The 24,901-nt window shown below is 44.4% G+C and overlaps 2 protein-coding genes across 5 annotated transcripts; one reads left to right on the top strand and one right to left on the bottom strand.

The window, feature by feature from the left end:
• Window positions 1–1,589: 1,589 nt before the first annotated feature.
• Window positions 1,590–12,618, bottom strand: AP4B1 (adaptor related protein complex 4 subunit beta 1). 4 transcript variants are annotated; one of them, XM_079904483.1, is made up of 11 exons: window positions 12,380–12,618; window positions 11,201–11,390; window positions 8,721–8,945; window positions 7,954–8,084; window positions 7,207–7,354; window positions 6,164–6,664; window positions 5,059–5,138; window positions 4,060–4,163; window positions 3,112–3,319; window positions 2,482–2,763; window positions 1,590–2,220 (listed from the first exon to the last, which is right to left on the bottom strand). In XM_079904483.1, the coding sequence occupies exons 2-11, from the start codon at window positions 11,311–11,313 to the stop codon at window positions 1,793–1,795; spliced, it is 2,220 nt and encodes a 739-aa protein (XP_079760609.1). In that variant the 5' UTR covers window positions 11,314–11,390; window positions 12,380–12,618; the 3' UTR covers window positions 1,590–1,792. The 4 variants fall into 4 exon arrangements, with proteins under 4 accessions (XP_079760609.1, XP_079760611.1, XP_079760610.1 ...); XM_079904485.1 differs by lacking the exon at window positions 12,380–12,618 and adding an exon at window positions 11,836–11,953 and having other exon boundaries at window positions 11,287–11,390; XM_079904484.1 differs by lacking the exon at window positions 12,380–12,618 and adding an exon at window positions 11,523–11,732 and having other exon boundaries at window positions 11,287–11,390.
• Window positions 12,206–19,356, top strand: DCLRE1B (DNA cross-link repair 1B). The gene is made up of 4 exons (XM_079904506.1): window positions 12,206–12,400; window positions 13,020–13,185; window positions 13,671–13,853; window positions 16,217–19,356. Exons 1-4 carry the CDS (start codon window positions 12,212–12,214, stop codon window positions 17,296–17,298), a joined length of 1,620 nt encoding a protein of 539 aa, XP_079760632.1. The 5' UTR covers window positions 12,206–12,211; the 3' UTR covers window positions 17,299–19,356.
• The last annotated feature ends 5,545 nt before the right edge of the window (window positions 19,357–24,901 follow it).

Raw genomic sequence — 24,901 nt, forward strand, 5'->3', positions numbered from 1 at the left:
TGGCAATGTCTGAAGACAGTTTTAGTTGTCACAACTAGGGGTTCTACTGGCATCTAATGGTATAGATCAGAGATATGGCTAATGATTATCCTACAGTGCATAGGAAAACCCCCTACAGCAAAGAATTATATGGCCCCAAATGTCAGTAGTACCACTTTTGAGAAACCCTAGTCTAGATGGAATTCCATCTATTGTCCTCTATGTGGTCAACACAATATAATAAAACACACTTCAAACACCAACCCCCAAACACCATCAGAATCTAATTACTTACAGCCATTCGTTCAATGCTATTTATTGAGTAATCACTATGTGGTCGGCACTGTAGAGATAGAAGGAAAGAAAGATAATCACTGTCCTTAGAAACTGTCTGGTTGAGACAGACAACTCACAAACCCAGGCCCTTGCCAGAAAACTCAGCAATGTTATCTACTCTTATTAAAAGCTTGGTTGAGAGAAATGATGGTGAAGCATTATTTGAAGGATATGCAGTCCATCTATGTATCTAGGTAGAAGAAGTCCTTAAATTAAGCTGGATGATATTTGGGTCACAGTATCTGTAGTCCTTGAAGAAATGCCCTCACTAAGCTCTATACTAAAGCTATGCTCTCTGTTTGTATCGAAGAACACCATAAGAAAACCATGTGAAACTCTACTAACTTCCCATAGGAATCTTCCGCATATCACTCAGCGCCATCCATGTGAAACTACATGTAAATTTCTCTTCGAAATTAGAACTGAAATGTTTCTTCCTCTCTGGTAACAACTATACGACCGTTTCTCTTTATTCTGACTGCCAAATCACTTACAGAGCTAAATCTGAGGCACAACGATATCAACTATGTAGGCCCTCTCAGCCTGAACGTTTGTATATGTTCCCATCCCTGACCCAGCTGGTTTTCACAGGTCTTTTTATTTTTCCTGTGCTGGATTATCTGGTTATTTATACTTTACCATCATCTTATTACATCTGTTTTTGCCATAAGTTGTCTCAGTGATTAAAACGTGGTCAGGTATGAATAAAATTAAACGTGAGAAAGAGTGACAAGAAAACAATTACAACAGTGCTGCTAGAAATGTGCACTGACTGCTTTCACAGCTTGAATGAGACCCCTGATGAAGGCAGGAGGGTCACAGAAAACTTCCTGAAAGAGCTCATGCCTGAGCTGAACACTGAAAGATAGACTAGGTGTTACTTAAAGAAGACATGAGGGTGAGGAAATGGTCTAGGCGAGAAGAAAAAGCAGGTGCCAAGGCACAGAGGTGAGAGAGAGCCGAGCGTATTCAGGGAACTGCAAGTGGTTTGCTTGGCCAGAACAGAGGGTATCCTGGGGAGTGCTGAGACATGGCACTGAAGAGGTACTTTAGACGCCAGGCTAAGGACTCTGAACTCTGGCCTAGAAACCATGATTAGAAATATGAGAACAGTCAGGAATTCACTGCAATAATCCAGGGAAGAAAAGATGACCCCCACAAATGATGACCCAGTCAGTTTCCAGACACATCAGGCATCTTTAATGAGTAAAATAATCCCTTAAACTGATTAGGAAAGAATCCAAATCCTACCCTCACCCCATTCCCACCCCCTTACCAACAACATTAACCTTTACCACATCACCTGGAAAAATGGGGTCATTCACCAATGATCTTTGGACAAGAATGTAAGAATTCTCATTCCCAGATTCCCACTCTCCTTTGCATTTGATATTATCTGGACTTACAAGCAGCTATAATAAGAAAAACTAAGGAACTCTGACAGCTATTCATCTCACTCAGGATAGGCAAGAAGCTGTTATGATTTCATGTCTCCAATTGTTCCAATCACAGTTTCTAATACAGAAATAAAACTGTTCAGTGTCTCTGTCCTCGCCTTGTTTTGTTTTACTGAGATCTGCATTTGCAAGTTCTCGGGCTCCAACAGCAGTTCTGTCAGGAACAGACAGCCAGTGTCATCCTGAGCGCTGAGGTAGGCTTTCCACGGCTGAGCCCCAGCCCTGTTCATCGCGATGGTCTGGATGTTCACGACTTGCAGGGCCATCTGGAGGGTGTCAGGATGGACTGCTCCCTGCCACGGGAACACCTGCTGATGAGCAACTTTGAGGCTCAGCCAAGTTTTCTCAAAACACTCAGCAGTAAGCTGGTGATTGGGGACTAGCATGAGGGCTCTGGAATCAGGGAGCTCTTGGACCCTCTCCTTGTTCTCTTCAGGAATCAGGGGTCCTACAAGAGTCAGAAAGCTTGTGTAAGAGATGCTCTTAATCTGTAGAACTACATTTTTAAATCTAGATTTCCAGCAGTACACAATGTGACTCTCATCTTCAGAGAAATGGCTTAAATAACCAATGATGAACTTCCTTCTTGCTCACAGAGACAAAATTCGGGCAACAGTCTGAGGTTTAGCTAGGGTACTCTACTCTCTACCAGTCATTGCAAAAGATAAAGATTTTTCATGACAAAGTATAAAGTCAGGACTATTTTTACCTGATGTGGCAAAAGATGCAGTGTTAGGAAGCTCTGGGCCATGGCGTTCCACACCCTGGCATTTAGAGATGGTTGCCCAGCGGGCTTTGCCATATACTGGCACCAGTGTGTTGAAGTCCGAGGCCCAGCTGTTCACAGGTCTCTCTGCCTGATCCTCCAAAAGTCTGAGAGAAGGGTCAGATTGAGGGCTCCGTAGGATCCGCTTCACTTCATCGATGCCAGCTAAGAGGAGGCGATAGTAGAAGAGACCTCGGTCCCGTACTGCCATATCCTTTTCTTCCTCTGAGGTAAGATAACAGACTAAGTTAATTAAAAACAAAAACGAAAACACTCTTTCTACCCCTGTGCCCACCAGAATAGGAGAACAAAATGAAGGAGGGAGGAAACCCTAGAAAACGTTGACATTTTTTTCTTCGGTCCCAGATGGCTCACCAAACAATGAAAGCTGTGAGAACCTGTATGACTGGTCATGGCAAGTACCATTTCCTTCTTTTTTTTTTTTTAAATTTGATTTTATTTATTTTTTTATACAGCAGGTCCTGTCCTCATTAGTTACCCATTTTATACTTATTAGTGTATACATGTCAATCCCAATCTCCCAATTCAACCGTTTCCTTCTGAAGAGCCTACCTATGCAGTAGTATAATAAACGGCCCAGCGTGTCCTGGCACTCGGCGGGTCGAGAGAGGAAAAGGCGCAGCAGAGCCGTGAGCAGCTCCATCTTGACAGCTGGAAATGTCTCCGACTTCACATTCTCTACGAAGTCTTCCAACACATAAGGAGCGTTGGGGATTCTCTTCCCGTGGACACCGAGTAGCCAAATAAGCGCCTGCTTCCCCTAGGTAATGAGGGAGTAAGAACAGGTGCTCAACATTTGGCTGTCCAGAACACAGGCCAGAGCAGGCAGTAGATAGCAGCAGGTTTTGCTTTTCCCCTAGAGTCAGTAGAAAAGGTATAATATTTTATTTACTTCCACTTGCATTTATTAATTCACCCCCTACTAAACTCTCTACAACAAATAGGAATGAAATTCTACCACACAAAAGGAGACTTAAGACTCTCACAGCCTATGTTGCTTAAGCAATAAGGCTTCCTCACCTTTGAGGCTTCTTCCCCAATTTGGGGTTTAATGCTTCAGTGGAAGCTATTGGAAGATTCCCCTAAGTTAGGGGAACCTAGTGTGCACATCAGAGTCACCTGCAAAGTTTCTTAAAACTCTGTGTGTCTAGGGCTTCCACTCTTGAATATTTGAGTAGATACTGGAAGCCCAAATATTTGTAAAAATTTCACAAACGATTCTGATTTTCATGCCAGCTGAAAACCCTATGGTCTAAATCTCTGACTCAAAACTGTTCACAAGAACAATGGTATCAAAATATTTGTAAGAAAACCATAGCTAAATCCTAATGTTTTTATAATTTATATCCCACCTACACCCAAAACAGAATCTGAGGTGGCAATCAATTCTAAGAATTCCACTTCAGACACTGGGTGGAAAGAATAATTAGATTCCATTTCACAGAGCAGGGTCCCAAGCACTCCCCCTCTGCCTAGAAGTAAAGGAGAATTACAGCCTACCTCGCTATCTTGAATGCTCTCCTCACAGCCGGGCAGGGCCTGACACACAGCTTCTGTACACTGAGGACACAACCAAACCAGGTCTCGGAAAGTCTGCACAACCACTAGAGCACAGCTCAGGACACAAGAGCACAGGATTAGAGCCTCCGCACGGGAAAGAATCTTAAGAAAAGTCACATATTCAGGCTAGATTACTGGGGCAATTTCTGTAAAATGGGTGTTTGGTGGGGTGGTCAATAATTATCTGAGAAATGTCTGACGTGGGCAACAATTTCTTAATAAGTGTTGCTCATCAGATTGCCATGAGGATAAATGAGTTAACGTATGTGAAAGCACTTGGCAAACCAGAAAGCATATACAAATGTGGGGGAGTGCTGCTGTCGAATGATGCTCTGAGGACAGTATAAAAGGAGCCACCAGGGCTGGAGCTACGGTGAAGCAAGCAAGGTGCCAGGGTGTAAAATTTAAGAAGACTCACAGAGTTAGCATTTGCACAAACTTGAGAGCGAGTGCCTCTTTATATATATTCTTTTTTTAAAATATATATTCTTTTCCATTCTGGTTTATCATTGGATATTGAATATACCTCCCTGTGCTATGCAGTAGCACACTGTTGTTTATCCATTCTCTATATAAAAGTGAGTGCCTCTTTAAATGTTTGCATCCTAGGCGATTTGCTTGCCTCACCCTAGTCCCAGTCTTGGAAGTCACTGCTTACCGTATGCTGCCATAAAGCAAAAAGAGGGGTAAAGGTGGGCAAATAACAAGCAAGGTAACCCTCGCACCCTTCATGATCTATGCAACAGCCTTGTAGACTCATGGCAACCTGAAGACTCCCTACTCTGTTAGATCTGTATGTTTCTCTGATGGTAACAGATGATGATGCAAAGAAGAGTTTAAACCTCTGTTATTGAACAACAAATATGTTTTGAGCAAATACTATAGGTCGGGAAATTGACCAAAAAAAAAAAAAAAAAATCCTAGAAAGGTAGCCATTACCTGTGGTAATGTGCTCTTGTCGAAGCCCCAGCAGCTCTGTTAGAATCTGCACACATTGATCCGTGTAGGTCCTGGCGATGCTACCTACAGAGGAAGGGAAAGCAGAAAAATGTGTTAAGTCAGATACTAGCACCTCATTCTAAAATAATTTCCCACCAGCCAAAGAAAGACCAAGAGGACCAGAAATATCTAAGAAAAAGAAAAAGAAAATCACCCCTTGCTTGATGAAATAAGAATCTAAGTTTACGATAAAGGGAACTTTGGTAAAATGAATTTCCCATTGAACAAGGTTGAAAACTTTTAGTCACAAAGGTATTTATGTGGCAACCAGTTTGTTGCAGCACACCTGTACAGGAATATTCCTGCTGGGAACACTGTGCAACAGCCTCCAGACTGCAGGCTTTCTACTCCCCTCTTTGTGCCCTCTTCTCTGCCTCTAAAAATAACCATACTTTATTCTACATCCGAGGGTTCCTTCTCCTCCTCTACTTGAAGTCCTCCAAAACTTAGCTCCCCAGCTGCTTGCATTTGACTCACTCTAGCCCTTTAAATTCCAGACAGAGTAGCATGAAAAGGTCTGTAAGTCTTATGTTTTACTCTGTGCCGGTCCACTCATCATAATGCGTAGCCCGGAGCAGAAGCTTGATAAAAGATTGCTAAATTTTCAAAGGACTTTGAGTCAGGAAGGCTGGGTTCCAGTCCCAGTTCAGGAACTATATGACCTTTGGGCAATTTAAGAAACTTTTTGTGCCTGAGTTTCTTCATCTTTGAAACGAAGTTAATAATAACACTTGTCCACTCTTCTTGACTGCCTCACAAGGCTGTGGGAAGATGATATACAGAAAAGCATTTTGGATAACAGACGACAAAAGGCAATATAAATTGTGTTACAGTTTGCATCACCTATAGTCTATATCCTAGAAGATATGGAAACACCAGTGTTGACCAAAAAACCTTTCTCCCCACCTTGTTTGTAGTCACTGACCTAACTGTTTGGTGCAAGATACTTTGCCTCTGAAGCAAGATTCACTCCCTTTCCTCTCTGTGGTTCCACAGCTTTCTAGCTGGTTGGTCTAGGCTCTCACAAAGGAAAAGCAACAGATACCTACCTATGGCAAAGATGGCAGCCTGCGCAAAGTCGGCAGACACATCAGTGCAGTACCCGCGAAGCTCCTCCAGCACCTGCTGCACGTTCTCGTCGTTCACCAGCTCACACAGCACCTCCACCTTCTGGAGCTTGATGTAGTGGGGCTCCGAGTAGGAGCAAAAAAACTTTTTGTAGTGGCTGCTAAAGTGACCCGGCAAACTGTGCAGGACCTGGCGCACATGGCAGAGGGCAGCAAAACAGAGCTCGCGGCTCTCTGAAGAACAGGCAGCCAGCAAAGTTCCCTTGACTTGCATGAGCACGTCAGTTTGCACATGGGGGAAGTTTTTTGCCAAGATCAGAAAGAGTTTGGTGGCTCCCATTACCACACCTGGGCTACTGCTCTTGAGAAAACTGTCCAACAGGTTGAGAATGTCAAACAGCTCCTCCTCACTGCGGGGTTGGTAGCGTAGCAGAAAGTTCAATACTTCAGCCTGGCCCCACTGGTCCAGTTTTGACATTCTATCCAAAAAAGAAAACAAAAGTGCTATCCTAGCAACAAAATTAGGACCACCTCCATGCTACTGCCATGTCACCAGTCATCTGTTCATCACAACAAGGGGAGAATTCTTGAAAATAGGTTGTGCCATAATCAAATTATTCTTCTCATGTACGAAAGTTTACACAAAATAAGGCTTTAAATTCCAAGATGAGTTTACGGTACAAATGCACACTCATCGAAGGCCAAAGACATGATCACCATATCCTAGATCCAGATTCTCTACATTTTAAGATAGTATGAATGGCTTAGTTTGGAGGACATAACGACTGCAGAGGACAGAACCCTGAAGGATCCTTCTGCCATCTCTCTATATCACCAAAAGAAACTAAGACAAATGAAAAAAAAATTATCTCAATGAAACATGAGGAAGTTAATAGTTACAGTTAACTTTCTTTACTACTCTACAGAAGTTGTTCAAGACCTCTCCTTCATTCAATACATCAACAAGATCCCATTAGGATGTAGATTTGATCATGATAAAAGAGCACAGAGGCATCCAAACCGATTTAAGAGATGGTGGGCGATGGGCTTATTGATGACAACACCTCCTTCCTGTTTCAAAATTTCCTCCAGAGACCTCAGGCAGTTCACAACCACAATTGGATCCTGGTCACGCAGCAAACTATATAATTCGTTTACCAGGGCACCATCTATAAAACGGAACAAAGATCTCACATAAAGAAAAGTTTCAGAGTCAAGGTGATAGAGCCAGAATAACAGTTCCAGGCAGACAAAGCTGAACTTCTCTGCCACAAAAATAACAAAGGCAGTAACAAAGTGCAAGGCCAAAACAATGGTCATTTCCAGACTGTTCTAAGCAGCTAAGGCACAGGATCTCACGTGGGCCCCAAAGAAAGGACTTCTCTAATCTCAGAAAATACCAAGCCCTGCGTCCTACTTAAAAGAGACATACAGGGCTTCCCTGGTGGCGCAGTGGTTGAGAGTCCGCCTGCCGATGCAGGGGACACGGGTTCGTGCCCCGGCCCGGGAAGATCTCACATGCCGCGGAGTGACTGGGCCCGTGAGCCATGGCGGCTGAGCCTGCGCGTCCGGAGCCTGTGCTCCGCAACGGGAGAGGCCACAACAGTGAGAGGCCCGTGTACCGCAAAAAAAAAAAAAAAAAAAAAAAAGTGACATGCAGAAGTAGGGTCACATTATTATTTTCTACCAAAGCTACATACTCTTCTACAAAGTCATATAATGGAAGTACAAATAAATACTGATCGTGGTAGATTACACTGAAACTTACCCACTTCAGAGTCTCCATGAAGAGTATGCATCTTGGCACAGCCAAGGACTGCTACCCTCCTGACATATGAAGCCTTATCATGCAGACCGTTGAGAACTGGCTGTTGGATATATTCCTGCACACCAGGCAACCTAAGCAACACATCCTAGAGTCAGTCAGATCCTAAGGTACTAGTTTTGACATAATTTAGCCCCTATTCACTTAACAGAGGGTTTAGTAGATGTTTGAATACGCATTGGTCAGATTCTTCTCCAACAAAGTGGAGAAAGCTGCTGCCAAACTTAAAAAGCCTCACTTGACTTTTCACGTGGAATAATGCCACATAGGCAGGTTAAAAAACACACACGCACACGCGCACACACACACACACACACACACACACACACACACATTTAGAAATCTTTAACTATTTCAGGGACTTCCCTGGTGGTCCAGCAGTTAAGACTCCGTGCTCCTAATGCAGGGGGCCCAGGTTCGATCCCTGGTCAGGGAACTAGATCCCGTGTGCCGCAACTAAGACCCAGAGCAGCCAAATAAATGAATAAATATTTAACTATTTCACTGAGAGTAAGGATAGAAAAATTCCTTAATGAAATCACATATATAGTTTTTTAAACCAAAGCAATGGCCGAAAACCTGAGTTCAGGTTACAACAGTGTCTTCCCCATTATTAAGGAGCTCAAATAAATTGTCATCATTAAAAACCTGCCCCATGACCACATGAACTTATCAGCCACTGAGATACAGGAAGGGAAGAGAGTGCTCACCTGAGGCTACACATGCTCCGTAGTGCCAACCCTCGCACCATCGGGTTGGGGTCCGAACAGTCTTTGCACAGTGTATTGATGGCCAGGAGAGCCAGATCTGGTTTCAGGGGGGCATAGGTACACATGTAGAGATAAACCAACTTCTTCTGAACAATATCTATAGTGGCACTGGCCTTCACCATTTCCATGAAAACACCAGACATGTCCGAGCCCTGAGTCATGTGCCTGAAACCAACACGCACAGCAGGAAAAAAGTAAAATACATAATCCCCAACCTACAACAGAAAGCCTTTTACTTATATGCCCTGGATATCCAACTAGATTGTGATCTCTTAGAGCAGAGCAACCAGGTCTACTTTGTCTATCATATCACACAATACTTCACAACGGGCCTGCAATAAACGTTCTTCTATTCATTCAACAAACTAGTACATTCCAGTCACATTCAGATTTTACATTCCAGGGATATGTTCTGGGGAATAATCTTGAAGAAGGCATGGTCTCAGATCTCAAGGAACTCAAAAGTCTACCAAGGAGGCAGACAAGAACACCGCTAATTACAGAATGATAGATTGGTATTATAACAGAAGTAACAGACAAGGTGCAGTGGGGATCAGGAGGTCTAACACTGCCAAAAAGTCATAAAATGTTTCCACAGAGGAAGAAATACTTGAGCGGAATCAGCAGGAGCTCCAGGCAGGTGTAGTAGATAGGTAACGATACACACTGTGATGCATGTGGACATGAGCAAGAATGGTACATTCTTTTCAGAGTATGCCGGTAGTTAACTGGGTGTTCCTTGGGTGCTATGATAAGAAATTTGGACTTTATTCTGTAGATCACTGTTTCTCAAACTGTGATCTCCTATAGCAATTAGAGGGGATGTCTGTTTAAAATGCAGATTCCTGGGTTCCATCTCACCCTACTGAAATCAGAATTACTGGATTGGATGAAAAATTTACATTTTCTAAAAAAGCACCCCAAGGGGGCTTCCCTGGTGGCACAGTGGTTGAGAGTCTGCCTGCTGATGCAGGGGACACGGGTTTGTGCCCCGGTCCAGGAGGATCCTACATGCCGCGGAGCGGCTGGGCCCGTGAGCCATGGCCGCTGAGCCTGCACGTCCGGAGCCTGTGCTCCGCAACGGGAGAGGCCACAGCAGTGAGAGGCCCGCGTACCACAAAAACAAACAAACAAACAAAAAAAGCACCCCAAGGGACTTTTGTGCATACTGAAGTTTGTGATCCACAGCTATACACAAGAGTTATATTGTCAAATTCATATGCTGGAAAATCAATCTGGCTGAAATGAGGGCCTAAGGTGACCTACTACTAAGCTACTGCAATTGCTTTAAAAAGGGAACCAGAACAGCAGTGCCAATCAAAAAAAAAGAAGATGGACCACAATATTCATTGCAGCTCTATTTACAATAGCCAGGACATGGAAGCAACCTAAGTGTCCATCCACAGATGAATGGATAAAGAAGATGTGGCACATATATACAATGGAATATTACTCAGCCATAAAAAGAAACGAAATTGAGTTATTTGTAGTGAGGTGGATGGACCTAGAGTCTGTCATACAGAGTGAAGTAAGTCAGAAAGAGAAAAACAAATACCGTATGCTAACACATATATATGGAATCTAAAAAAAAAAAAAAGGTTCTGAAGAACCTAGGGGTAGGACAGGAATAAAGATGCAGACATAGAGAATGGACTTGAGGACACGGGACGAAGTGAGAGAGTGGCATGGACATATATACACTACCAAATGTAAAATAGATAGCTAGTGGGAAGCAGCCGCATAGCACAGGGAGATCAGCTCAGTGCTTTGTGACCACCTAGAGGGGTGGGATAGGGAGGATGGGAGGGAGACGCAAGAGGGAAGAGATATGGGGATATATGTATAGCTGATTCACTTTGTTATAAAGCAGAAACTAACACACCATTGTAAAGCAATTATACTCCAATAAAGATGCTAAAAAAAGAAAAAGAGGATGGATACTTAGAACCATGAATCCATACCATCTGACTTGAACAGTGACAATCAGGTGTCACCAAGACTGACTCCCACATTTGCTCAGCTGGGTGGTGACGTTCATCAACACAAATACAAGTGGAAGAGCAGGTTTGGGGAGGGCGGAAGGATGTAGGTACTATTTTGCATGTCTTTGAAGAAATATCCAGGTGGAAATGCCAAGCAGGCAGTAGGATCTGTGGGTCTGACGATAAAAAAAAGGAGGTCTGTGCTAGACATAGATCTGGAAGTCAGCAGTACAAGTTCAAGACATGGATGAAACCACCCAGCTGAGTAAAAGAAGCAAAATATGTCCCACAAGGGAGACTTAGACGGCAGTCCAGAGAAGCAGGAAGACCAAATCATACAACTGCCATGGATGCGAGTTCACTTAATCTTTCTAAGCGGCCAGGGGTAGAGAGCCCTGATGGGGATGGCAATGGGGGAGTTAGAGCGTTAGGCGATACCTAATCACTCGCTGGATGACATTCCGATAGCGCAGCCTATCAGCCTGAATGTGAGGGTTACACAGAGCCTTCTTCAGCTCCTTCACCTCGTCCTCGGAGCCCAGGTACGGCATCTTCTCGAATAGTCACGGGGCAGTTCCCAGAGATCCCTAGGTAACTCGTGGGCTCCTTCTAGCCCCGATGTGGGGACCTGGGTAAAGGAAACGTCAGTCAGTGAAGAGACTACAGGCGCGATTTGGCCCAGCCTTGGCTTCCCCCAGGGCCGCCATCCGGGCCCTACCACACTCGAACTTCAACCCTCTCGCTCCCTGGCGAGGCCCACCCTAGGCTCTGCGGATCCTTCCGGGGACCTGCAGGCTGGTTCGCTCCGCCCACAGAGCTCTCCCGCAACCTCTAGGCCCTCGGCCCGACTTCGAGCCCGGCAGCCAACAGTCCGTGGACCCCTCCCCCTCCAGTTCCAGCCTTTCTTGCGCCTCCACGCGGTTGCCGTCACCAAGAGGCCCAATCAACCTTTCTGCGGAAGTCCCGCCTCCTCCAGGGGGACCACGCAGAGCAGCTGCCAATCACCCTCTCCCAGTGAGCGCCGAGCGCAGCCTGGATCACGACCTTAGCGTGCCCTTCCCCCAACCTCTCACCTCCCGGCGTCGCCGCGCGGCTACCTCAGGCAGAGGGGTGGCGGGCAATCGGAAATCGGCTACTTCCGCCTGTCTCCGCCCAGCAGCGCGCGCTTTGAGACCAGGGCCTCGGGCCCTGGTCCCGCGCGCTTGGGGGAGTGGCGCTCCGTTGGGCGCCTTCTGTGGTTTGCGATTCCACCCCCAGACTCCCACAGCACGGTCACTTCCTTCTTTCTGCCCAGTCTAGTCACTCATTCCCCACTGAGCTGGCTTTCCTTACGGCCCCTGGCCCTGTTCTTGCCCCAGCATGACTTTTTTCAGGGCGCCGTTGTAGGAGCCTCCCGCAGGAGCTCTGTTCCCATGAAGATCCCACTGGTGACTCTCCAACCCCGCCACCATGAACGGGGTCTTGATCCCTCAAACGCCCATCGCTGTGGACTTTTGGAGCCTGCGCCGGGCTGCCTCCGCCCGGCTCTTCTTCTTGTCCCACATGCACTCGGACCACACCGTGGGTCTCTCTAGCACCTGGACCCGGCCCCTCTACTGCTCCCCAATCACCGCTTACCTCTTGCACCGTCACCGACAGGTATGGGCGGCTGGAGTCGGCCTCCGAGAGTTGGTCCCGGTAGCTGGGTGGGGACTTCCGATCTGTCACAGCCGTGGAGTCATAGAGTTGGGGCCAGGGAGACTGATTTTTACAAAAGCGAGAACCCAGAATGCATCTTTAGCCCAGAATAGGAGGGTGGTTTCTAACTGGCCGGCTTGGGATGTTTCAGTGATAAATTGGGGAGGACTTTTAGTCCAGCCAAGGAAATTGTTCCTACCTCTTCACATAAGCTAGGCCAGTGTTTCCCAAACTTGCCTCATCATAAGAATCCACCCAATGTGATGAGTAAAATACAGATTCTCCAGCGCCTCCCTTCTCCCCCATCTGATTCAGTAGACATAGCTAGCACAGGTCGTGGAAATCTGGTTGGAATTTTTTTTAACAGGTGCCCCCCAAAGGATTATTATGATTTGGAAAGTTTGAGAATCGCTGACTAGACTTGTTTTCTGCACTCTTAATTTAAACTTGTACGAAGGGTGAGGTAGAGGGTGGGAAGAGGAAGGGAGTATTGTTTGGGAATCCCCATCACAGCTTCTGATCCAGGGAGGTATCAGGGAGGGGAGGCTGTGTTCCCTGGGATGACCAACTGTTTCCTCAGGTATCTAAGCAGTGGATCCGAGCCCTGGAGGTTGGTGAGAGCCATGTCCTGCCTCTAGATGAAGTTGGGCGAGAGACCATGACTGTAACCCTCATCGATGCCAATCACTGCCCTGGCTCTGTCATGTTTCTGTTTGAAGGATACTTTGGAACCATTCTCTACACAGGTGGGCTTCCGGAGGGGTCCTTTCCACTTTCCCAGCCTAGACACTACTTTTTTGTGTGTGTGGGGGGCAAGCCCCGCGGTTTGCGGGATCTTAGTTCCCCAACCAGGGTGGAACCTGCCCCCTCAGCAGTGAAAGCACTGGGTCCTAACCACTGGATCGCCAGGGAATTCCCAACACGACTTTTCTTGAGCATCTTTGACTTATAGTAGAAGTCTGGAGACCTCCTAGCTTCATGCCACATGAGCACAGTGACCCTTTCTCAACTGATTTCCCACTCTTTAAGGGTATGAACTTTGCAGAGAATCATGAAAAAACGGAAGCACAATAGAGACGTTTCCACAAAGAAGCTGTACTACATTCATCATTGCTAGACTCTAGGTTTTTCCAACAGGCCAGTAGGCAAATGCCCATTGTTGGAATTGGGAGAGGCTTGTCTTCTATACTTTTGTCTCTGACTGTCTGCCTCCCATATATTCTTCTTCCAGGGGATTTTCGGTATACACCGTCCATGCTGAAGGAGCCAGCCCTGAGACTGGGGAAACAGATCCATACCTTATACCTAGACAACACCAATTGCAACCCAGCTCTGGTTCTTCCTTCCCAAGAAGAAGCTGCCCGCCAGATTGTTGAGCTCATTCGAAAGCACCCACAACATAACATAAAGATTGGTGAGGGCTTTCCTTTCCTTTTTTTCTCACTCATGGAGCTAGTGAATCTAGGTTCTTTGGAGTGTCTCATATCTTTCAGGTCTTTGTGCAGATGTCCTTTTCTCCATGAAATCTACCCTGACCTTTTTATTTAAAATTACAATCTGCCCACCATCTGCACTCCCACATTCCCAACTCCTGATCTCCTAAACCGATTCAACTTTTTCATAGCACTCATCAACTTCCCATATACTCCATATGTTTTAATATACTGTTGCTTATTGTTGATTGTCTATCTCCACTTTCTCTGACACACACACACACACACACACACACACACACACACATTCCTTGAGGGTGTGGATGGAGGTGGGAAGAAGTCCTATGTGTTTGTGGAACAGAGAAGCAGCAGTATGACAGGTGCACAGTGGTTGAGGAGGCTGGAAAGCCTGGAGGGGCTGAAGTGCCTGTAAGCCATTTTGAACTTGATCCTAAATGCAACCACTGCTCTTAGGACAAAGAGCTATTGAAGGGTTTTAAGTGGAGAGGGACACTATTGCCCTTATCACCTTACAGTGTATTCCATAATTTATGTATTCATTGTATTTAGTTTTTATTATCTGTCTCCCTGTGCTAGAATGTAAATTTCACAATAGACAGGCTCTTTGTTTCACTTATGGATATATCCCAGATGCCTAGGTTAATGTCTGATAGAGGCCTCCGGTAAATATTTGTTAGCAAGTGAATGAAGTTTATCAGAATGTAGATATTCAGGTGAGTGTTGTTCTTGCAGTTAGATACATTGAAAACCCAGCTGTCTGCTTGTTCTAGTGACTCCACAACAGTACAAAACATTTTGGGCTTCTTGAAATTGCCTTTTGGGATAGTTGATGAAAATCCATTTTTATTTTTTAAAATGTAATAGATTTAGTTCCAAATGATTTTTTTTGATTGTTTCCAAAATTGTAGTAAATCCACAAAAGGAAAAAAATTTGCCACCGTGATGAACATTTTAAAAGGATATGCCCCAACTCTGAAAGGAGTTTCAAAATAGGTTTAAACAAAGGCATTGAAAAAAAAAATTATGTACCTTCCAGAGTGACTACCAAGTTGATGGAGAGATTTTCCCTCTCAGGATTGCTTGACTACTCATGAAGAAATATCAGTGCTAACTATTCTTGGAGTTTTCAATGCAGAGTTTTCCCAGAGAAGCACAGCTGGCGAGTAGGGTACTGTAGTAGGGCTTGATTAATTTTGCAGATATACAATAATCCCCTACTGTGTGCCAAGTATTCTGATAGGCAGTGGGAATAGAAAAAAATGAATAAAATATGAGGGCTTACAGTCTAGTAGTAAAGGGCCTAGAAGAGGTAAAATAAAAGGGGGAAGGATAGGGAGAGAGAAAAGAAAATCAGCTACCTTTGTGCCCAAAGAGTGAGATTTTGAACCATGATGAGGAATAAGGTGGATATAAAGGAAATATAGATTCTTTAAAGGCGTTCACAGTCTGGTTGTAGACTTGAAATACACCTTCAGAAAAGGTCTGAGAACAACTACTTACACAACATCTCCCATATCTGTTACCATAACCATTACCCAAATTCAGGTCTCCATTTCTTTCTCTATACGTACTGTTTGGGCCTTCTAACTGGTACTTCTGCTTTCAGTATATTCTCATGCAGGTCTTTGAATAATACTGCTGCCACTTTTTTTTCTAAAGCCCTGCTCTGATCCTATGAATGCTATAATTAGAATTAGCCATTTTCCTGCTTGCAACTCCTTAATGACACCTTCACTTACAGAATTAAAAACAAGCTCCCTAGCAGTACATACAAAGCCCCCTATTATATGGCCCTTGCTCACCTCTCTAGTGTCATTTCTTACCAGTTTCTTTGTACCTTAGTAACACTGAAACGACCTCTCTTAAAATGTTCTCTACCATCCCCTTCCCTTGCCAGATTAACTTGCACCCATCATTTAGGATTTATCTAAGTTGTCATTTTCAGGAAGCTATCCCTAACTCTATCAACTGGTAGATGTTTTTCTGTGCCCTCATAATACTCTGTGCATGTCTGTAGCATGCATTGTTTCTGGGTCCCCAAATAGATTACACTCCTTGAGGACTGAGATTTTTGTTTGTTTTCACGGTGCCTAACACCTGATAGATGCTTTCCTTTGTTGAACTGAATGAATGAGTGGATTCTGTGCTAAACTTCTCCCTACCCCACCCTCCATATACCTCAGCTCAAATGCCACCTCCTTCCTGATAGACAGTCAGGGGGTAGTCCCATTAATTTTGTGTATTTCTATTAAACATTTGGTTGACTTATTAGCTTCATCCTCTTCCTTCTCTTACTTTCCCCAATCCCTTGAACATTATTCAGGACTCTATAGCCTGGGAAAAGAGTCACTGCTGGAGCAGCTGGCCCTGGAGTTTCGGACCTGGGTGGTATTGAGTCCTCGGCGCCTGGAGTTAGTGCAGCTGCTGGGCCTGGCAGATGTGTTCACAGTGGAGGAGAAGGCTGGCCGCATCCATGCCGTGGACCACATGGAGATCTGCCATTCGGCTATGCTGCGTTGGAACCAGACCCACCCTACCATTGCTATCCTCCCCACCAGCCGGAAAATCTACCGTTCCCACCCCGATATCCACATCATCCCTTACTCTGACCATTCCTCCTACCCTGAGCTCTGTGCCTTTGTCGAAGCACTGAGGCCTTGCCAGGTGGTGCCCATTGTCAGGCGACAACCCTGTAGGGACTACTTTCAGGACAGCCTGAGCCCCAGGCTCTCTGTGCCTCTGATTCCAGACTCTGTACAGCAATACATGAGTTCCTCCTCTAGAAATCCAAGTTTTCTCTGGCTATTGTTAGAAAGGAAGCTAAAGAGACTGAGAACCCAGGGTGTCGTGTTTGAATCCCTTGAGGAAAATGCTGATCACTCTCAAGCTGACAGGGACTTGAAGAAGACCAAGAATGAGAACCTTTCTGGGGAGCTTGAGAAGCGGCCCTCCCACCATCCTTTGAAGATCAAGAAGCAGCCGTTCCCGGACATCCGCAACAAAGAATGGGAGGGTGCAGTCCCTTCCTCCGAGTCCCAGAAGATGGTGACTGTATTGACTGCCCCCTCGGGTTTTTCAGTGCACTTAGGGTCTACAGATAAAGAATTTTCCTCTCCGGAAACTGGGGAGGAAATCAGTGTAGGGCCCTACTTGGTACCCAGGGGAGACAATGCGGGCTCAGCAGCCACCGGGAACCAGAGAGCCTGGATGGGCCAGGATTCTCCCCAGTCTTACAGCAGCAAGGCTGCCCCTCTTCTGGCTCCTGAGTACAGGGGCCTGGCACTCAAATACCTTCTGACTCCAGTGAACTTTCTCCAGGTAGGGTTCTCTTCCAGGGGCTTTGACCAGCAAGCGGAAAAATACCATCAACTCTTGCTCAAGTACAGACAGGAGAGTACAGAATGACAACCTTGTTTGATCCAACACTGCACTTTTTTTTTAAAAATTCATCAAGAGTTGTTTATTTTCAAAGTTAGCACTCTTTGTATTTCTACCACTAACAAATGGGCAGTGCCACATCAACACTGCACTTTTTTTTTTTTTTTTTTTTTGTGGTACGCGGGCCTCTCACTGCTGTGGCCTCTCCCGCTGCGGAGCACAGGCTCCAGGCGCACAGGCTCAACGGCCATGGCTCACGGGCCCAGCCGTTCCGTGGCATGTGGGATCTTCCCAGACCGGGGCACGAACCCGTGTCCCCTGCATCGGCAGGCAGACTCTCAACCACTGCGCCACCAGGGAAGCCCAACACTGCACTTTTGAAGATAGTGGCTGATGGCTTATTTGGGGCCTTACTTTTCTGTGGTACATGCCCACCCTGTAACAAGACTTCTCAAAGCGTGTTCATTGGAATCCTAGTGTCTATGGAATCCTTAGTTCTATAATTGACTTGTGTTTAAGAAACACTTTACATTATAACCCCTTTACAGTATATGTGAGCACATTAAATGTTCTGGGAAGTCCTGCAGTAATTTAATCTGTTTAACTTTGTTTAACCCAGTATTTCTCCAAACTTTTTTTTTTTGGCTGTGTGGCATGCGGGATCTTAGTTCCCTGATCAGGGATCGAACCCGCGCCCCCTGCAGTGGAAGCAGAGTCCTAACCACTCTGCAGACTTTGTGAACATGCAGTCCTCTTGTGTGGCTGCAGAAAGAGATAGAGTCTGATCAAAAAGGACCAGTTTATTCCCATTATTTTGTGTGTCATGTGTCATTCCCCATGTCCCCTTCTGTCTCTTCCTAGATAAAAGTCCCTAGGTAGTTCTGTTTTTTAATTTAGGAACTGTGGTGCAGGAGGATAAAGTGACCCAGGCAGCACGTTCCAATCCTGAAGGTCACTGATTTGCTGTGACCCCATCCAAGTCACTTCCTGTCTCTGCCTCTGGGAGGGAACAGGAAGTGATGAAGATCCTTGAAAAACTGGAGACAATTTCCACCTCTGCCTCCGTGAGAGTTTGCAGTTAGTGTCCCTGAGGACCTACCTGGAATACAGCCAGCTGGGGGACTGGGCACCCCTCACCAAGGCAGTATCTGGAACCCAGCCAAACATTAGGCTTAGGGTAAGATGGGCCTCCCAGCTGCCTAGAGGCCCTGACTATTTGGCTGAAATAAGGTTACAAAAGATCAAATGTGCTGCCAGATAGTCTTGATTGTTCACACAGCTGGGATATTTGCTGCCCCCCTCCACCCAGTGTCCCCCCCTTCCATCCTTGGGTTGAGTAGGGAGCTGGAGGACATAGCCTGTTTGTTTCAGTAACCAGGGCAGAGACGAAGGAGCCAGCTGGTGGAAGGGGTGAGGGTGTGCAGTTCTGCCCTGACCTTCTGCTCACAGCCTGACAAAATGCCAAACCAATAAGCAGGACAGCAGATACCACAGTCACAGGGGGCACAGGCATGTGGAGCTGGGCACATGGATAAAAACTGTTTCACAATGGAGCTTCAAGCCTTCACAATGAAGAAGCCTCTGATTCTTGTCCAGGGGGCTGGAAATTGTCTACTTCTGGAGGAAGATACAAAGAGTTTAGAAAGCAAAATAAGGCCTTTCTCTTGGGCAAGCTGTATACAGCTCTGTTTTGTCAGTGACCTTCACTGTAAGCCTCCCATGGGCCCACTAGGAGCCATAGCAGGTGAGGCATGTGGGGTAGCAGGGGACATGGGCACTGTCCTGGGCTTGAATCCAGGGTACCTGGGCAAATAGAGATATCAGGCTTCCATAGCAGAGCCTCAGTTTCTCATCTGTAAACCAGGAACTCTCCTGATTGCTTTGGAGGTTAGAGAATTGGTAAAATTCCTAGCTCAGTGCCTATCACATGATGGATATTTTAAATATTGGTTCTCTCAGCCTCTGGTTCTTTAAAAAAAAATTATTCTCTATATAAAATAAGAAACTTTGGAAGTCATACAAAATATAAAGAAAAAATCAGAATTCCTCCATGTAGATCAATTGTTTTCTTCTAGTCTTTTTCTGTGCATGTAAATATATTAAATATATAATTTTTTTTCCAAATTGGGGTAATACTGTATATAGTTTTATATCCTGCATTTTACTCTTAATATTTTAAGCATTTTCTCATATCATTAAATATTATTCAAAATGTTATTTTAATAGTTGTATAATACCCTATCATATGGGTATACCTTAATTAAAACTATTTCTGTTTTATTCAACATTTTGTGTGCTCTTTTTTTCACAATTACACATATTACAATGGACATTCTTATGCATATATCATGGCATTTGTGTTTATTTTCTTGGAGTAAATTACTGGAAGTGGGATAACAGTTTTAAGTTTTTAAAATTTATTTTATTGAAGTATAGTTGATTTCCAGTGTTGTGTTAATCTCTACTGTACAGCAGAGCGATTCCGTTATACATATATATACATTCTTTTCCATATTCTTTTCCATTAGGTTGAATATAGTTCCCTGTGCTATATAGTAGGACCTTGTTTATCCATTCTCTATATAGTAGTTTGTATCTGCTAATCCCAACAGTCTTAAGTTCTTGATGCAAATTGTGCCCAGTGCCCTCCAGAAAGGTTTCCTTACTATCCTTTCTGCAGAAGAGGATAGCATTAAAATACCTTGAAGACTCATTAAGTTCAAATGGTGTCATTAGAATGGTACGTAGAAAATCATCTTGTGTGCTACATTAATATTTACTAAGCTGTGTGGGCAAGGCTTAGCCTGACTTCATCTGGGAGCCTCTAGCTGTCTCACTTCTGTGCTACTCGAAGGTGGCTGGGAGAGATAAGGTAGTCTTCAGTACAAGGGCCCCCAGATGGGAGTTATCTTCTAGCAACAAGGAAACCTGTCAACTCTTGGCATGTGCTGTGTCACACGTATTCCTATAGAATACCTTCCATATAGAAGCGGGATCTATATGAATTCAGATGGGGGGGTGGGAGGTAGAAGCAAAGGGCTTTGAGGAATTTAGTTGTTGGTGGCATGTTTCTGTATTAATAATGGGAAGGGACTTCCCTGGTGGCGCAGTGGTTAAGAATCTGCCTGCCAATGCAGGGGACATGGGTTCGAGCCCTTGTCCGGGAAGATCCCACATGCCGCGGAGGATCCCACATGCCGCGGAGCAACTAAACCCGTGCGCCACAACTACTGAGCCTGCGCTCTAGAGCCCGCGAGCCATAACTACTGAGCCCGCATGCCACAACTACTGAAGCCCGCACTCCTAGAGCCCGTGCTCTGCAACGAGAAGCCACTGCAATGAGAAACCTGCACACCACGACGAAGAGTAGCCCCCACTCACCGCAACTAGAGAAAGTCCACGCATAGCAACGAAGACCCAACGCAGCCATAAATAAATAAATAAATAAAATTAAAAAAAAATAATGGGAAGATTTCATACTATTCTAAATTAAATTTGTCTGGTTTATAATAGAGATTGGCAGTTGTCTTATTTGTTTCATTTCTCAACACTCCCTCATATAAACATGCTGCTTTGCTACATCTTTAAGAAGCCAATTTAATTTATTTTTAGAATTTAAGGATGACCCCATAGATCTATGAAGATCTTGCAATGAAGCTTGAAGTTACTGGGAGACAAGAAGTTCCCTAGAGATCAATTAGTTATTTGCTTCATGATCTGTGGGAAAACTTGTACTTTTCCACAAGGAGACTGAAAGTGATTTAAGTCCCTTTAGGGAAGAAAATCTGCCTGACTGGCCTTGGGGAACCATCTCTTACTCCTGATCCAGACTACCCTTTGTGGTAGGAAATAGAAGATAAGTGAATCCACTTGTTCAAGAAAAGGGATTTAGACCTGGGTTCTCTATCTCAAGTCCACCCCCAAAGAGACAGTTCTCTCTGCATTCTTGGAGTGGTTCATAAGCAGGAGAAATTCCATCTGGAGGTCCATTTAAAAGAAAAATTATTTTACTGAACTATAACTGATTTTCAATGTGTGAATTTCTACTGTAGAGCAAAGTGGTTCAGTTATACATATATATGTACATATATGTACATATATGTGTGTATATATATATATACACACACATATATATACACACACACATATATATATATACACATATATATACATTCTTTTTCATATTCTTTTCCATTATGGTTTATCACAGGATATTGAATATAGTTCCCTGTAAGTGCACATATTTCCGATGCTATCACTAGTGAGTAACTGTCAGTCCGTAACCTGTTCCCACCTCTCACCCTCTCTAACCACCACCACCACAAGCTGTTTTGTCTTGGGTTCGTGGCACTTCTCCCTTTCTCTTCCATAAGATATCCCACCTACATCACTACAGAATGATTCTGCTTGCCCTTATTAGTCTGTATTTACAGCTGCCCGTGGGGGATTTTCATCCTCAGAATGGTTAAGCTCGTTTTTATTTTGGCCACAATGCTTTTATTTGGATACACCCTTCCACCTTGACTATCTCATTCCTGGGTAACTTTCTCTTCTTTGACCACATCCTGGACCCACCAGATCACAGAAAGCTCCCAGATTCTTGGGCTTGGTTCTTTCCCTAAACGGATAGCTTATTGAATCAGCTTTCAATCACACAAAACTTCTGGTTAGCCTTGGGTTAGTGTTTCCCTTGCAGTATCCACATATTTAAAACACTATTGTATTAGGGCTATCTAACCAGTCCTAACTCCTCCCATCAATTTATAGTAACTTTGGGGAGTGGAGGATGAAGTCTGTCTCCAGTGCTACAACCCCATCCTTAATGTGCTCACTGAAAGGTGTGCTTCTAAGAAGCCAAGAAAATTGGGTCAGGCTCACTCACCCTACTAACCAGGCTCTGTAGAAACAAAGCATGAGGGTGAGACCAGACGCCTGGTGCTTAGGGAGTCGGGAATATAAGGTTTGGAGAAAACCTGCTAAAAGGTCTGAGCACCCAAAATTGCAAGCAGGGGTTCCCCTGCCAGCCAACAATGCTCTAACACCAGTTGGGTGTCCTATAATTCAACTCAGTTCTGACACTATCTACTCGGAGAGGACATCAGATCTCACAGACTAAGGCTTCAGTCTCACAAGCCTGCCCCTGCCACCACTTGAGATGCCCATCACAAGTCCAGGTTATCATCTGTGCTTCTGACCGATCACTATAGATTGGAGGTTTCAATGACCCCCTCTTTGGGTTTGATTAATTTGCTAGAGCAACTCACAGAACTCAGAGAAACATTTTACTCACTAGATCATCAGTTTATTATAAAAGGATGTAACTCAGGAACAGCCAGATGGAAGCGATGCATAGGGCAAAGGATGTGGGAAAGGGCCAGGAGTTTCCACCCTCTCTCAGTGCCACTCTCCCCATATCTCCACCTGTTCACTTCCTCCTTCAGAACTCTGTCTTCATCCTGCATGACTTCAACATTCTGGCCTCTCAGTTTCTTTGACCTCCTCATCTCCAAAGACCTTATTTCCCTCTCTCTACCTTACCACCCTGTCATTATCATAAGTTGTACTACATCTGAAATCTCAAATTTAAACCCTCTTTTCTCCCAGCTTATCTGCTCAAGTACCCTCATTGCCAATGTTTTACTGTTCATAAGCTCTCTCTGAGCTTCACTTCCTACCTTGACTGGACTGTATGTTACAATCCATCAATATAATATCACTCCCTTGCTCTCTTTCACTCAAACTTGCCTCGAAAAACTCCAATTCTGGATAAATCATAATATCTATCTACTCTTTGCCTGCACTAGAGCAGCTAGATGTTGCTGGAGAAATCATTCAACCAGGCTGACTGGTTTCATTTTAAAGTCATGATCTCATACACCAGAATGGCGTTCCATACTGCTGAGTAACCCTATTATGTGTCTCTAGTAAGCTTGGTTTCCTATTCTCCCTTTCCTGTTGCTTTCCCCTCCTACCCACACTATCATCTGTCAGTATATCCTGTTGACTGCACCTTGAAACATATCCTGAATCTTATTTCTTTTCACCATCTTCACCGCTATCACCCTTGTCCAAGCAACCTTTGTCTCTTGTCCGAGTTCTTCAGTAGCCTCTTAAATGTTCTCCCTGCTTCCAACACTGCCCCCCTCCTCTCCAAATACACAAGTAGAGTCCCCACAGCAGCCATGACATAAATCATAGCATGTTACTTCTCTGCTCAAATCCTCCGATGGTTTCCCAGCTCACTCAGAATAAAAACCAAAGTTCTCCTGGTGGTCTGAATGGTGCCCACCATCTGCCGGTTCCTCTCCTCCTCGTCTCCCACACTTCATTGACTCTGCTCCAGGCACACTGACCTCCTTGCAGTTACTGCAATGTGCCCGGTAAGCACTCACCTCACTTCTTCCCTCTCCCTACCATCTTTTCCACCCAGGATACCCACATGGCTCCCTCACCTCCTTCAAGGTTTTGCTCCGTGAGGCTATTCCTGGTCATCGTATTTAAAATTACAACCACCTTGCCTGCCACTCCCTCTTTCCCTGCCTTGCTTTTTCTCCATAGAGCACTTCACATATGATATCATTTACCTATTGAAGTTAGTGTGTGCCTCACTGTACTAGAATGTAAACTCCAGGACTCTTTTTTTTTGTGTCTGTTTTGTTCACTATTTCATCCCTACTGTCTAGAACACATAGCACGTTCTTAATGATAAACATTGGGTGAATGAATAAATGAATCAATCTGAAGGAATGGATGGATTGCACATCCTTTAGGCAATCCTTCCTCAATAAATACTATTTCTCTCCAAGAGGGAATAAAGCAGAGTTCATAGCCCTCAAGGGGCTGACAACCACTGAATGCTTAGTTCGGCAGATACTGTATAAATATTATCTCTATAACTGGCAACTACCCTATGTGAAAACTAGTGTCCATAAATCCCTTCATTCATTTGTTCATTCAACAAATATTTATTGAATACCTACTATGTGCCAGGCATGTGTTCCAGACATTGAGGATATAAAACAGTGAACAAGACAGAAAATGTCCTGCCCACATGGAACTTAAATTCTAAAAGAGAGAGACAGGCAGTATACATGAATAAATATCAGATAGTGATACTTGTTAAGAAGAAAATAAGACTGGCTAATGGGGGTAAAGTGCAGTTCAGATAAAGGTCAAGGAAGTGTCCCTGTGGAATAGAATAGAAACAGACTCACAGACATAGAAAACAAACATGTTTAACAAAGGGGAAATAGAGGGGGGGAAGGGATAAATTAGGAGTATGGAATTAACAGATATAAACTACTATACATAAAATAGATAAGAATCAAGGATTTACCGTATATCACAGGGAACTATATTCAATATCTTGTAACAACCTATAATAGAAGATAATCTGAAAAAATATATATATATAACCTAATCACTTTGCTGTACACCTGAAAACTAACACACTATTGTAAATCAACTACACTTCAATTAAAAAAAATATTATCACCCAATGAGGGACAGAGACATTCATTTAACTTTGGGTGTGATACCCTGAGAAGAACGCAGTGTCATTATTCTGGCCGGAAATGGATAACTTGAACCTAGTAATGAAGAAACATGAGATAAACATAAATGACAAACC

The sequence above is a fragment of the Stenella coeruleoalba genome (genome assembly GCF_951394435.1).
Source record: "Stenella coeruleoalba genome assembly, chromosome: 1".
Lineage (NCBI taxonomy): Eukaryota > Metazoa > Chordata > Mammalia > Artiodactyla > Delphinidae > Stenella > Stenella coeruleoalba.

Coding starts and splice junctions, on each gene's coding strand:
- AP4B1 (XM_079904483.1), bottom strand. CDS start 11,313: ATGCCGTACCTGGGCTCCGAGGACGAGGTGAAGGAGCTGAAGAAGGCT. Junction 3,320..4,059: donor AGAGCATTCAAGATAGCGAG/GTAGGCTGTAAT, acceptor CTCATTACCTAG/GGGAAGCAGGCGCTTATTTG. Junction 2,221..2,481: donor TGCATCTTTTGCCACATCAG/GTAAAAATAGTC, acceptor TGACTCTTGTAG/GACCCCTGATTCCTGAAGAG.
- DCLRE1B (XM_079904506.1), top strand. CDS start 12,212: ATGAACGGGGTCTTGATCCCTCAAACGCCCATCGCTGTGGACTTTTGG. Junction 12,401..13,019: donor TCTTGCACCGTCACCGACAG/GTATGGGCGGCT, acceptor CTGTTTCCTCAG/GTATCTAAGCAGTGGATCCG. Junction 13,186..13,670: donor TGGAACCATTCTCTACACAG/GTGGGCTTCCGG, acceptor TTCTTCTTCCAG/GGGATTTTCGGTATACACCG.